This window comes from Trichoplusia ni, chromosome 12 (assembly GCF_003590095.1).
Source record: "Trichoplusia ni isolate ovarian cell line Hi5 chromosome 12, tn1, whole genome shotgun sequence".
Lineage (NCBI taxonomy): Eukaryota > Metazoa > Arthropoda > Insecta > Lepidoptera > Noctuidae > Trichoplusia > Trichoplusia ni.
Genome location: NC_039489.1, coordinates 12,984,632 through 12,997,749, shown reverse-complemented (window position 1 = coordinate 12,997,749; position 13,118 = coordinate 12,984,632). Strand labels below are relative to the sequence as shown.

At 34.7% G+C, this 13,118-nt stretch overlaps 3 protein-coding genes across 4 annotated transcripts; all 3 read left to right on the top strand.

Annotated features, from left to right (window-relative positions):
• The first annotated feature begins 333 nt into the window (after positions 1-333).
• LOC113499661 (trypsin CFT-1-like) lies at positions 334-2,831 on the top strand. The gene is made up of 4 exons (XM_026880202.1): positions 334-437; positions 1,069-1,234; positions 1,599-1,857; positions 2,469-2,831. The coding sequence occupies exons 1-4, from the start codon at positions 398-400 to the stop codon at positions 2,778-2,780; spliced, it is 777 nt and encodes a 258-aa protein (XP_026736003.1). The 5' UTR covers positions 334-397; the 3' UTR covers positions 2,781-2,831.
• A 5,263-nt stretch (positions 2,832-8,094) lies between these two features.
• Positions 8,095-10,251, top strand: LOC113499660 (trypsin, alkaline C-like). The gene is made up of 4 exons (XM_026880201.1): positions 8,095-8,191; positions 8,750-8,927; positions 9,326-9,581; positions 9,878-10,251. Exons 1-4 carry the CDS (start codon positions 8,155-8,157, stop codon positions 10,184-10,186), a joined length of 780 nt encoding a protein of 259 aa, XP_026736002.1. The 5' UTR covers positions 8,095-8,154; the 3' UTR covers positions 10,187-10,251.
• Positions 10,252-10,349: 98 nt separating this feature from the next.
• Positions 10,350-12,779, top strand: LOC113499664. Of its 2 annotated transcripts, none has more exons than XM_026880206.1 (2): positions 10,350-10,806; positions 12,391-12,779. In XM_026880206.1, exons 1-2 carry the CDS (start codon positions 10,770-10,772, stop codon positions 12,666-12,668), a joined length of 315 nt encoding a protein of 104 aa, XP_026736007.1. In that variant the 5' UTR covers positions 10,350-10,769; the 3' UTR covers positions 12,669-12,779. The 2 variants fall into 2 exon arrangements, with proteins under 2 accessions (XP_026736007.1, XP_026736006.1); XM_026880205.1 differs by having other exon boundaries at positions 12,382-12,779.
• Positions 12,780-13,118: the final 339 nt, after the last annotated feature.

Here is a 13,118-nt window from a genome sequence, read left to right as displayed (position 1 = left end):
AAACTCTTCAGCTTTATATATTAGTAAGTATAAGTATATAGATAAGGGTAGGGACAGCTAGTCAAATATATTTTGAAATCTCAAAAAATGTGATTTAATTATCTACTGTACACGAAATGTTTTTTTTGAAAATTACATCAAATACATGTAAAAATCTAATTCTAAAGCACAACACACCACACCGTAAAACAATAAAAAAAGTTTCCAGAAAAACAGCACTGTTATCTTCACTTGCATTGGCAAGTAATCAAGTGGTAATCCTTACAATTGATATGAAAGGAACTGTAACAGAAATTGTTCGAGATATGATAGCATTTGTTTAATAACCCATTTACTATATATAGTGGATACTGCAGGTTCCTAACACAGTTCAGTGGAAACAAAGAACATTGGAACAATGGTCTCTCTCGCCGCGTGGTCCGTACTTCTTCTCGCAGGTGAATATTTAATTAGGGAAATAAAAAATAACCTAAATTATTTCTTAATAAAATTTTTTATTGAATTTTACAAATTCTGTGAAGATTAACTGGCATTGGTTAAGCGTCTAATACAAATATTTTCTGACCAAACCAATGTTTGAGCAGATTGAGAAGTTTGAATAAATTGCTCCAAATTGCATAGCTACATATGTTTTACAAATATTTCTAACAAAAATCTGTCTTCCTTTTTAAATATTAATGTAACAGACCTGTTAGAACTTAAAATTTTTATAATTTCTCTTTAAATTGATTCTTTTTCTTGGTACATGCAATTTTTTTACATATCCTAAATATTTTTTCTGTTACGCGTTTGTTCTGTTAGCAGAAATATGAAATTAAATTTTGAATGCCTAAGGGCAGAGTACGAAACACACTATAATATTATCATACCACTGTTACTCTTTAAACCATATTTGCAGATAAAAGATTGTTTTTTTTTATAATCCTCTTACCCAAGCGGCCAAATCGTTACTTATAAGTCTTCTACGATGACTATTCGACATTTTTTCTAAAGCTTTTTGGGCTGAATGGTCTTCCTAAAGTCTTGACTTATCATTATTCTTTAACTGTTATATTTTTGTGTGACTAGGCCTTAGTGCCGTGGCCTCCGAGGGTGGCACCCCCGCCACCATCGAGCAGTTCCCCAGCACGGTCCAGATCGAGTTCGGTTACCGCCACGCGTGGGTTCAGTACTGCGTGGGCAACCTCATCACCGGCCGTCACGTCCTGTCCGTGGCTCACTGCTTCGGTGGACCGTGAGTAACTTAATACATTAACATTTATCACAAAACAAAAGTCCTCCGGAATTCACAAATCTTCTTAAGGCCTTTTAGAGATTCTTCAAGAATAATTTATACAATATACCATTACGAATGTTTCTTCTTTAAAAAAATCCTCCAACGATATAGGAATTAATACTATATTTAATAAAAAAATAACATTGCAAATTAGCATTTTCTGTAAGAAACGAAGTATTTTTTTTTAAATATCCATCTATTACCATTTCACTGTTTTAGGAGAAAGAATAAGCCTTAACATCGAGTAATAATTTCAAAGTGTCTTTGAAATCAAAACAGTTCCTTTCAAATAATCTATTTAAAAGCTGTTCTACACCTCCAGCCTCTTCCAACCTCGTCTCCGTCGTGTCCGCGCCGGCGCCACCTACCGCGGCCGCGACGGCGTCCTCGCTGGAGTGAACTCCGTCATCAACCACCCCAACTTCAACATCCGCAACGGCTTCACCTACGACGTCAGCATTGTCTCCATCGACGGCTACTTCTACGCTAGCCCCTCTATCAACGTGGCCTCTATCGCCGCTCCCGGTCTCTACTTCCCCGACAACGTGCCCGTGACTGTCGCTGCCTGGGGACGTACTACTGTAAGTTTCATTTGGCCGATCTTTACCTTGAAATTATATAATTCTTCTTTTGGTGTGATTGATGTACAAACTAGTTGAAAAGTTTAAACCTTAAGCCTGAAATGTCAAAGTCCTTCAATTACTTTGAAATTAAATTGTATTTTAGCATCTAGAAAGAACGTAGATTAGGCGTAGCATCTCCTCTATTTTAGAAGATCACTTATCTAATTCCCTACTGTATATACATACATTTGTGCAATATCCATCATAACTGCTCGTATTTATCATTTCATCATGCTCATCATCATCATCATATTCATCATCAGCCTATCGCAGTCCACTGCTGGACATAGGCCTCTCCAAGTGCACGCCACTGATATTTAGCATTAAAATATTTTCATGATAGATAAGTATTAGCCAATTAAGATATTAAGCTAAGAACTATTGTTACATTTCTAAATCCTTGTTTACTAAATGCTTTTTGATAACGATATAGAAAACCATGATTGTGCCTCCGGCAGTTATGGCAGATTAGAATTATTTGGTTGCTACATGCTAACCTTATGGTCGATCAATGTAATTTTTTACTTTCTAAATGGCTGCAATAGTTATGCTAAAAATTTTGTCAACAGCAAGACCAGATCTGGGCTGACCGCGAGCTCCGCAGCAACGGCCTCTACACCGTGAACCGCAACACCTGCAAGGAGAAGTACTCCCTGGGAGACCTCCCCATCTCCATCACCATCTCCGAGACCATGCTGTGCACCCGCCTCCCCAACGAGGACGGCCAGAACCTCGGCGTCAGGGACGGCGGTGCGCCCCTCTTCTACGGCAACGTTCTCGTCGGTATGGTTGCCTTCGGCAGTCCCTATGGTGACAACTTCCCCTTGGTCGCCACCGACGTCTCCTATCTCTCCAGCTGGATCGTTAGCAACGCTGTTTAATTTATTAATTTGATTTGAACTGTCTAAATTATTAAATATTTATTTTATTTATTTAATTCGTTTTTTTATAAATATTCGTGTGATCTTATAGAATGAGATGGATCATCTTCTACTGAACATCATCGAAATCACGAATCAAGCATCATTTTCGGTTTTATTACATCTTTATTGTCACAATAGCATGTGACAACACCGTTCAAAATACGTGAAGCAAAATGAGAGTATATAACATTGTAACAAATTTTGTATGTAGTAAATAAAACATTTTACTAAATAATTATTGCTATGTATATGTCAAAAGGCGTACATGGCTTATATTATAATTTAGCTCAAGACAAAAACAATAAATAAATTAGTCATACTTATTTAAAATACGAAAAGCAATTCAATATTATGCAACTAGTTGGTGCCCGCGACTCCGTCTGCGTGGACTTCAGTTTATAGAGTTCGGTGGTCCCCGTTTCCATGTAAATACATCCCGTATTCACATGGAAACGGGGACCTTAGTGATCTTATAGCTTTTACACACGTTTTAAATTTTCCCTCTTGAACTTCTTCAAAAATTAGAATAAAAGATAGCCTATGTTCTTTTCCATGTTAATGGCTATATGCATGCCAAATTTCATCCAAATCCGTTCAGCCGTTTTTGCGTGATTGAGTAACAAACATACAAACATCCACAAGGATTATAATGTATGGAAAAAATACATGGCTTTTTTTAAATACGAAAAGTAAAAATAAAAAACCCAAATGATACTAATCGTGTGAGGCAAGATTCAAGATGTATTTATCAATTTTGTAGCTAAAACTATTTACAATTTATCGTTAAAAATATCTAAGTCAGGGATGAGTTTATAGAGAGAGTACTTAATATGTACTCGTCAATGATTCTAGAATGAGGAGATTGGAGACCTAAATTGCTTTTAACATAGTTCATATCAAATAATTTCAAAACCATTTTGCGGGCATATCTGTGCGATACATTAAGAGCTGGGTGAATTTCCCGGACCCAAAAATTGCGTGGCATCGATGAAATCGGTACTAAAAAGCATTGTTATAATGTTCTAACATTTTTTTTTAGGTAGATGACATAAAAATCTATCTGTAGCACTAAATATTTTATTAATATAATTAATAGGTTTTCCAAAAAAAAAAGTTAAACCACATAATCTTTCATCGCCGTGTTTGTCCACGACTCACCTTGATGTATTAAAGTCATCATTGATCAAAAATGTATCGTTATTTATATTAAAACTTAGTTTTATTTGGTTCGTGAATAGTTAGAGTATTGACTCGGAATACATTTATTCAAATATTTACACAATACAACGTATGGTTAATAAAAAACCATTTGTCCCAGAACTACCTTTCATCGCCATGTCCTAAACATATTTGAGAATATTGCATATTCTAACGTTTTGCGTCGCTCCCGTTTTGCGTTAAACGTTGCATATAAGTAACGTCGAAAGGCTAGACAAGGAACGACGTGTGTACGTGCCTGCGTTTTCGAGCTATAATTAAAAGTATTCAATTTTTTTGGTACTGGACATTTTTTCTTTCATCGCCGTGGATAGGTCTAACTTCTATTTCAATAAGTTTTTAATCTCGATTGAGCATTCAATACAATGCCATTTATATTTAGCTTATTTGTAAAGTGTTCATTACTGTGAATTATTACCAGTTTTTTAGTAAATTGAATTATACCCCTTGATTTTCATCGCCGTGCTCTCATTTCCGTGGTTTCCGTGGACAAAATTTGCTATGGCAATGAAAAAAAATACACGGGAATGAAAAAAATATCATCGCCGTGCCTTGTAAAACAGTTTCCTTTCATTGCCGTGGCCACGTGTTTCATTTCCGTGACTTATGTTTGTTTCGCCACTAGACAGGAATGTATCTATTTATAGTTATATTATAAAAATAATATCATGTGTGACTGGATTTTTACACATTATATTCTATTATTATTGCGTATAAATTAATAGTATTTATTTTTGTTTCAATGATTAACTTTATCATTTAAATATTCTTGTACACTATAATAACATTTCATTGCCATGGACGCCTGTTTCATTGCCGTGCATGCATGTTTCATCGCCGTGGCACGGAATTTTCAATCTTGTATATCTCGTTAGTTTTTTAAGCTATCTGCTAGATATTAAGCAAAACTGCATATCTGATCGAAAACTTGAGAAAACACTATTTTTTATTGTTCTAAAGTTGAAGAATAAAAAATCCACGGAAATGAAGATTTTTTTGGACCTGTTGAAATTCACCCAGCTATATTTCGTAATAAATATTTGGAATAACAGTGTCCATTAATAGTTTTGAAAAAAAAAATACACGTCCAATAAGGCTCTTGTCTACCCACTTTAAAGTGCTTTAGTCGCGAATCATGTAATCATTATAAAGGATAAATATCTGATGAAAGCTCGTTGATCTCTGTTCGATGTGAGTGTAGCGAGTAATAAGGATTTCAAACAGTGCTGATGTATGCAGAACGACTCCGCACTGGGATATTGTAATGAATTTTAGCTGCTTTTGTTGCTATATATATGTAGCATTGATATGTGCTACAGATTTTAAATTACGATCTACTATTTCTATTATCTACTAAATCGCATTTTTTTTACAAAAACAATCACCTCTTCATCCAGCCACGAAATAAAAAATGGTTTTCTTTTTTTTTAGTCATTGAAGTTACTTAAAGTCATTTTATTGCGACTTCACTCATCTTAAATCCTTTACTTTTTATTTATTTTTAATCATATAATTTTTGTAATTGAAATCGCTTTCTTACAAAATGGTTTCAACAATTGATACAATTTTAAATAGCTACCTACATAGTTATTACCAGGTGTTTCCAGCAGATAATAGAATTGTACAATTTTCAAATAATTAGGTAATTACTGAATAAATCATTACTAGTTTTAGGTCCAATAAAATATAATCAAGTAGAGTGTTATAGATTCAAGTCAATAAAAAGTAGAGCGTTGAAAAACAAAGCTTTAAATGACTTTATTTATCTTTTCAACGGTGTCCTACAGCTGAGCAAAGGCTTCCCCTAAATCTTTTCACGATTCTCTGTTTCGAATTATTACAATCTAAGTTTTTAATAATCAACCAATGGATTACTCAGCCTAGAACTCTTTTTATCATCATTAAAGATTCGGGTGCTGCCATCTAGTGGAACTAACTTGTTCTCTTTTAATACGGACGCGTTTTACTAGAGGGCAGCACAAGTATGTTTAAGAGATACAACTTGACTCAGCAGTTGTTGATAATTATAATTCTATCCAATAAATTACATGATTAGATACTCGATTACGATTTTTTATCACATTAATTGTTTTTTCGAGAATCGTTTGTATGGAAACTTCCTGCATTCCTTAATACCTTACCTACCCTAATCTCTACCTGTAATCAAATTGAAGACAAGTAATATTTTTCTTTTCAACTTGCTTTTGCTCGTTTATTTCAGAAAAAACACTGTCGAAAGATATCGAAAACTGGAAAAGGAGTGCAGAATCGTCAGGTAATTGAATATTTTTGAATTAAGTTCTAAACGTTCTTATTTTTTGCTCTTAATTTCGATTTAAGTCGATGTCTGAGCAAATCCCAGTCTAAATTCACAAACATTTCTTGTAAACCCAAATAGCAGAGGAGGACCATCTTGTGGGGTACATAACCTAGATCTGACTGATCCATCATCATAAAAATGCGAATCACCTTCGAAATGGTCGCGAGTCGTAGTTTCAAGTAAAGAGTGCAGAGGGAGAGCTAGCCTTGTTAACTAGTCATACTTATTTAAAATACAGGAAAAAAAACAAGTAAAAATAAAAGAAAGAAAGTAAATTAATCACGCGAAAGTTAGCCTTGTTAATATTAGGTGCTGATCATCACCTAATACATACCTAATGTAATATTATAATCACAAAAGTTTGCATATATGGATGTTTGTTTTTCTTTCACTAAAAACAACTGAACGAATTTAGACAAAATTTGGTACACAGGTAGTTTACAACCAGGATTAACCGAGTATAGTTTTTATCCCGATTTTTGGTACCATTTTCGATTTCTAGCGGGCGAGCCCGCGTGCAACATCTTGTTAAGGAAGAAATTCGTAAGTGTGGGTATAAAATTTATTAATTAAATAATTTTAATAAATTAGTCTCTTTTTCCCTAAAAGACTGAAGTTTAGAGCTAGATAATAGAAAAGACTAATGCGGAAAAACCAGTTTGTAGAAATGAAATGGTCAATATCTAACGTGTTATTGCTATCGCTGTTATTTATTTTGGGTATTATCTGTAATTAATAAGGATTAGGGCTTCCAAACGCACATCTGAATATCACATGCGTAACACACGTTTGTAAAACAATTATAATCAAGGGAAATATAGACAAAATGGTCAAGCATTGCAGAATAAAAACCGAGACATTCAGTTTGTCAACAAATAAAATTTCTACTGTCAGCTGCCACAATTTCTGAGGCATTAAGGCTATAGGGTTCTGCTTTTGCATTTCAGGTACGAAACCCTAAAAACCAAAACTGGAGAAACGTTAAAATATTCCATATTAATTTCGTGTTTCCCCGTTTGGGAATAACCCTCAAGCCAACCCCTAGTTCTACAAGCAAAAAATTGTTTCTAGAATTCGATTCGAAAGGTTGTGTTGAAACTTCGCCGCCGAGGCATTCTCAAGGGATGGTTATTTCGGGGTTTGTATGAATGTGAGCAGTTTCTAAAAATATAGCAGTAACTACAATTTTACTACACATACTTGTCTTATGGAAAACTCGTGAGGAAAGCTGGATTCTATGTCACGTACTATTGGTATCTGGAATTAGCTAGCGTAGTAATCAATGCTGAATCCTTGTCGATATGGTAAGAGGCTTTTTTCTTCACATAATGAAATCTCCAGTCATATTATAACGTTTTCAACAGGTAGCGTAACTTTTTCTGTGCATATATATCGTTATAATGTATATGAAACGTGTGTAAATCACTGAACTCCTAAAGTGCTGGTCCGATTTGAATGATTTTGTTTTGTACGCGTTTTTACAGTGTGCTTGTTGATCCAAATTCACAAAATATTTTGGCGGTACCAAGATGGCCGCATCTAGTTAAATTATAGTAAAAGAATAGTTGCCTCTAAATAAATAGACTGTTCATTATAACTCATATTCGTGAGCCCTATTATCTTTCTGACCAATAATTAATCTGGATTTATATCTCCGTAATTCCACTCCTAATAGTTTGCTTCGATCCCCGCAGTAAATCAATTAGATAGACAAAGATATAGAATTAACTTGTTATTATAAATATGGCTGTTTGTGCTGAAATTGTCATTTCGGTTAGTTTGTAATTGGACAAAATGGCGAAACTTGTTTGCATCACTTTCTTGGTTGCAGGTTAGTAGTATGTTTAAGTGAAGTAACTCTGAATATAGTTTACTACTGTATATTGCAATTTAACGTTGTACTCAGAGTTCCGATTCTATCGCTATCAATTCATATTTCTAGCTTGTCAGACAGCTGAGTCAGGCCAGGCTAAATCTTTTTACAAGAATCCCTGCAGTCTTATACTTTTTGTCTGGCTGAAAATTGGTTCGAAAATCCACATATTTACCAATAAGATATCGGCCGACCAGTTTTAATTAACGGATTCAAATTAACCAATTATTTTCTTAAGAAATAAGCAGTACCTTTGTACCCATTGTATTTTCATTTTTATACTTGTTTTATTCCTTCAATGTTGTGTGTACATAAATAAAAAACCTTTAGGCAAATAAAACAAATATTACCAAAAAATATTGTAGAGCTCGGAAGCTTTTATAACAAAATATACGATAGGCTTTAACCGTCAAATTAAACTTATTCTTTTCATCAGGGTTCTGTTCTGTTACAATCATAACGCAATAACTAAGCCAAAAATTCCAACTATCTGATGTCCCCGTCACACAATTTCAGCCGCGGTCTGCTCTATCAACGCCGGCCGTATCGTCGGTGGTCAGGTCACCAACATTGAGGAATACCCCAGCATCGTGCAGGTGGAATCCCGTACTGGTATCCTCTGGAACCAGGTCTGTGCTGCCAACATCCTGAACTCCAGACACGTGTTGTCTGCCGCACATTGCTTCACCGGACTGTAAGTTATTTTTTATACTTCTTGATTTTTTCATTTGCCTACACCATACTATATAGGTATACTTGGGATATAGGTTTACGAGGAAAATAGTGTGAGGATAATGTGTATTTTCAATCTTGTGAAGTATCTGATAATAGGGCTCAGTCAGAGGGAAGAAACATGACACCAATTAGGGATAAACTTTTATCTCGAGAATCACCTTACAATGGTCAATATAATTGTAACAATATTTCCAAAGTATATCAATTCATTTGTTCCTTCCATGTTATTTCGTCTTTCGCCATAAGGCAACAGAGAAATAGTTCTTATCGATTTGTTGAAACAAAAAATCTTCCCCATGTATCAAAAAAATGATTGAGCGGAAAATGTTAAATTACAAACACATTTGAACATTCCAGTTTCTTCAACCGCCGCAACCGTCGTATCCGCGCCGGTACCACGAGACGCGGTTCTGGTGGTGTCGTCATCACCCTCGCTCGCATCACCAACCACCCCAGCTACGGATCCAACGGCCAAGACGGAGACATCAGCGTGATCCGCCTCGACAACGCCCTGGTGTACGGACCTGCCATCCAAGCTGGTGCCATCGTCAGCCAGGGCTTCCAGATGTTTGACAACCTGCCTGTTATCCACGCCGGATGGGGTGCAGTTTCCGTGAGTGTTTTATGATATATTTTTTAATTATTAATTAATTATAATAACTTCAATCAACAACAATCAGTTAATGACAAAACTGAACTTAACATTTATATTTTAAAACTATATCAATACAAAATGTTAATTATGTTCCATGAGCATCTTATTGTTTGATTTCTTTACATTTACGGAAACTAAACAATTAAAATTTTACCTCTGCTACATTACGTGCCAGTCCCCCCACTTTTCATGTTATAGATGTAATAAGTATAATAAAAAATGTGATACTTATAACTACATTATTTAACTTTCAGAGCGGAGGCCTTTCATCATCACAGCTTCGTGATGTGCAAATCTTCACCATCAACCGTCAGCTGTGCAGACAGCGTTACGCCAGTCTCTCACGACCCCAGACCATTAGCGACAACATGATCTGCGCTGGTATCCTGGACGTCGGTGGCAAGGACGCCTGTCAGGGAGACTCTGGAGGTCCTCTATACTACGGAGACATCCTCATTGGCATCGTGTCTTTCGGCCAGTCCTGCGCCGACCCTCGCTTCCCTGGAGTCAATACTGCTGTCTCCTCTTACACAAACTGGATTGTTGATACTGTTTCGGCGTAAATTGATTCTGTTTTAAGTTATTTTTATTTATTTTTTGTTATAAATTCGTTATAAATCGGTTTTGATTTCTGTGTTTTTTTGTCTGTGTGTCTGTATTTGATTTGATACATTATTATTTTTTGTCTTCTCTGTTAGATTAAATTTGTGTTTATAAATGTTTATAATATTTAATAAAAAAGCATATCTATTCTTTGTTAAAAAATTTAGTTCATCATTTTATTATTCCAATAATAATAACTCAGTACTCAGTCTATTGTAATTTTGAAAACGATTTCTTAAGCAAAATAAATTCCGTACAAAACTCATTATTGACTCCAACTTTAAAATCAAAAATTAATGGCACGCTCAATATTCAATAGTGCTCAAACATAAACAGATTTCAGCGAACTGCGAACAAAGGGAGCTCGGATCTAGACTCAAATTTCAGTTAGGTTTCCCAGGCTAGCGATCAATAGGACCCTCGCATCCCGCCGCGCCAGCGCGCATGCGCAGCGGCCATCTTACTCCACTCCCGTACACGGCAGAACGCCGACTTGACTTGCAATATTAAAAACAAAACAAACGTGACTTAAAATCATCAAAAATGGGGAAAATGAACCCGAATCGTGACACCGTGGATGGTAAGACATTGTGTTTATCATATTATATCGTTGTGTGTTGTTGTTATGTGTCAGTGAATCGCGATCGCTTTTTTTTTCTCATATTTTCAAGGTGTGTAATGCAATTGTGCATTTTTTTTTGGAATTTCATGATGCCTTGCGTAGTTCCATGTGTATATTATTGCAATAACGTTAAATAATGAAGTGTTAAGTTCAATCTTTTGTTATTGTTTCATATTTATTAACCTGTAGCATAACGCCGGCCCTTGTTTTGACCAGAACAACTGTGTACTACGTCTTGACAGCTTTCTTGACAGTCATCTGTTTCTTTCAATGACGATTTTGTTCAATGTGTAGTTTAGACATTTTTTTTTGTAAAAAGTAGATGAAGAATGCCTTAATATAAATGCGTTTAAGAATACAAAGGATTGTATTGTTTTAAAAACGTAAAACGTCTTAAATGTTTATAGAGTGAATGATCAATATCTCTCTTTTAACAACATTTTAAAGATTGCCTAAAAATGGTTGAATCTGACATTTATCTTGATTTTCCTTTGTTCTGCAATGCATGTGTGTATGTGTCTTATTGTTTAGGTGTTGTGTGTGTTTATGTTGGTTACATTAATTTTGTCTTACGTATAACATTCAACTTAAGATGAGTATACAAAAAAGTCACTTAAATCGTGCTTATACATAGATTAGTTACTTAAATTATGATATAAATGGGAAATCAATTAGGTTTTCCAAGAATCAAATAATTATTAAAGAGTTTACTAACATTTGATTAAAATTGAAATTATAATAAAATAATTACAAGACATATATAGAAGCAAAATTTGTTAGCAATATATTATATTCATTCGTTCCCTATATTCAATTTAAATATTCTTAAATTAAATAAAGAATTTTGAACAAAGTTTCAACTGGTTTGCCAAATAGTAAGTAATAATTGGTAATTAGAGGCAAGCCAACCGTTAGCTAATATAATTATATTAGTTTAAATATGCATTAGTAGATTACTTGGCAATTTTAATATTTGTAATTATTTTTAAAGAGTTATCTCTACTAACTGAAACATTGCAATATATATTTTTTCTAGATTAATTTATCAATGCTTAAGTGTTATTATTTTTTATAGAGACAAGATTGGTAAGAAAGTGATAAACAAAATCGTATTGATAAAATAATATAGGAATATTTTCGCCTAGGCTAGTTCCTTGTTTCCCAGAAAAGAGAGTCTTGGAAGGATTTGTGTTAATTCTTTGCCCAGCAGCTAAATAAAAACCATAACAGAGTTTATCTTACGAAAATTGTAACTGATAAGAGATGCTTGAAGGCATATTTTTCTCAAAATAAATAAAACCTTATTTCAAATATTTTTCTCCTAGTTTCAGAAAAGATAATTTATATGATCTGGTGACAAGCTAACTGATCCGACTGTGATTTGTCCAAACATCCAATCAAAAACGTGTTGAGTCAATTTCACGACAAATTAAATTCATAAACCTCCTAAAATCCTATCGAGACTTTCCAATAACCCTGCTACAAACGAGACCAATCCTCTCGTTAAGTAGCAAATACTGTTTGATTATAATGATTTTTCAGATGCGGAGGACATGATGGAATCTATTGACGAATTGAAAGAAAGGCTCTCTTCCATGAAGAAGATGATGGAGGAGCGGAAGGCCGCGGGCTCCGGGACTAAGGACCTGTTCCAAGGTCACGCTCCTAGCCTACGCGGGACAACAATGATCGATGGCAACTTCCTAAGCTTCGTTTTCGGAGGCTCCCTCTTCGTAATCCTAAGTGTATCTGTCTACGCCTTCTATAACCTATACCATGCCGTACTCAAGAAATTCCCTTCGACCCACACCGAATTGTAATTTGGACCTTTTTCAGACATTATAAGGTTTATTTGTGATTGACGCAAAATTGTGGAGGAAAGGACTATTTGTTTTTGGTAGTTCGGCATCATTAAAGTCTGATCGAATTTTTTGGATGGTTTTATTGTATTGTAGTTTCATGATCCCGTCAATTATGTGAACTGTCATTCACGGAGGCCTTTTTTCTGTTATTGTCAAATACGTAGAGTCGAAAAAACATTGACAAATGTAATTTAGACGTACCCATAATTGGTACTTTAGCAAACGTTAACGTTGAATGTTCATAAAAAAAAGAATCATTTATTGTTATTAGCGACGAGATTCAGTTGTTATTTCGTCACTGCTAATTAACTTAGTATTAGAGGGATTTGATTAGCGCTGATGCTGTAGAAATATCTCTTATCCAGGGGTAAGATATTGTGAAGAAAGGCCTAGATATAAAAAGATAGA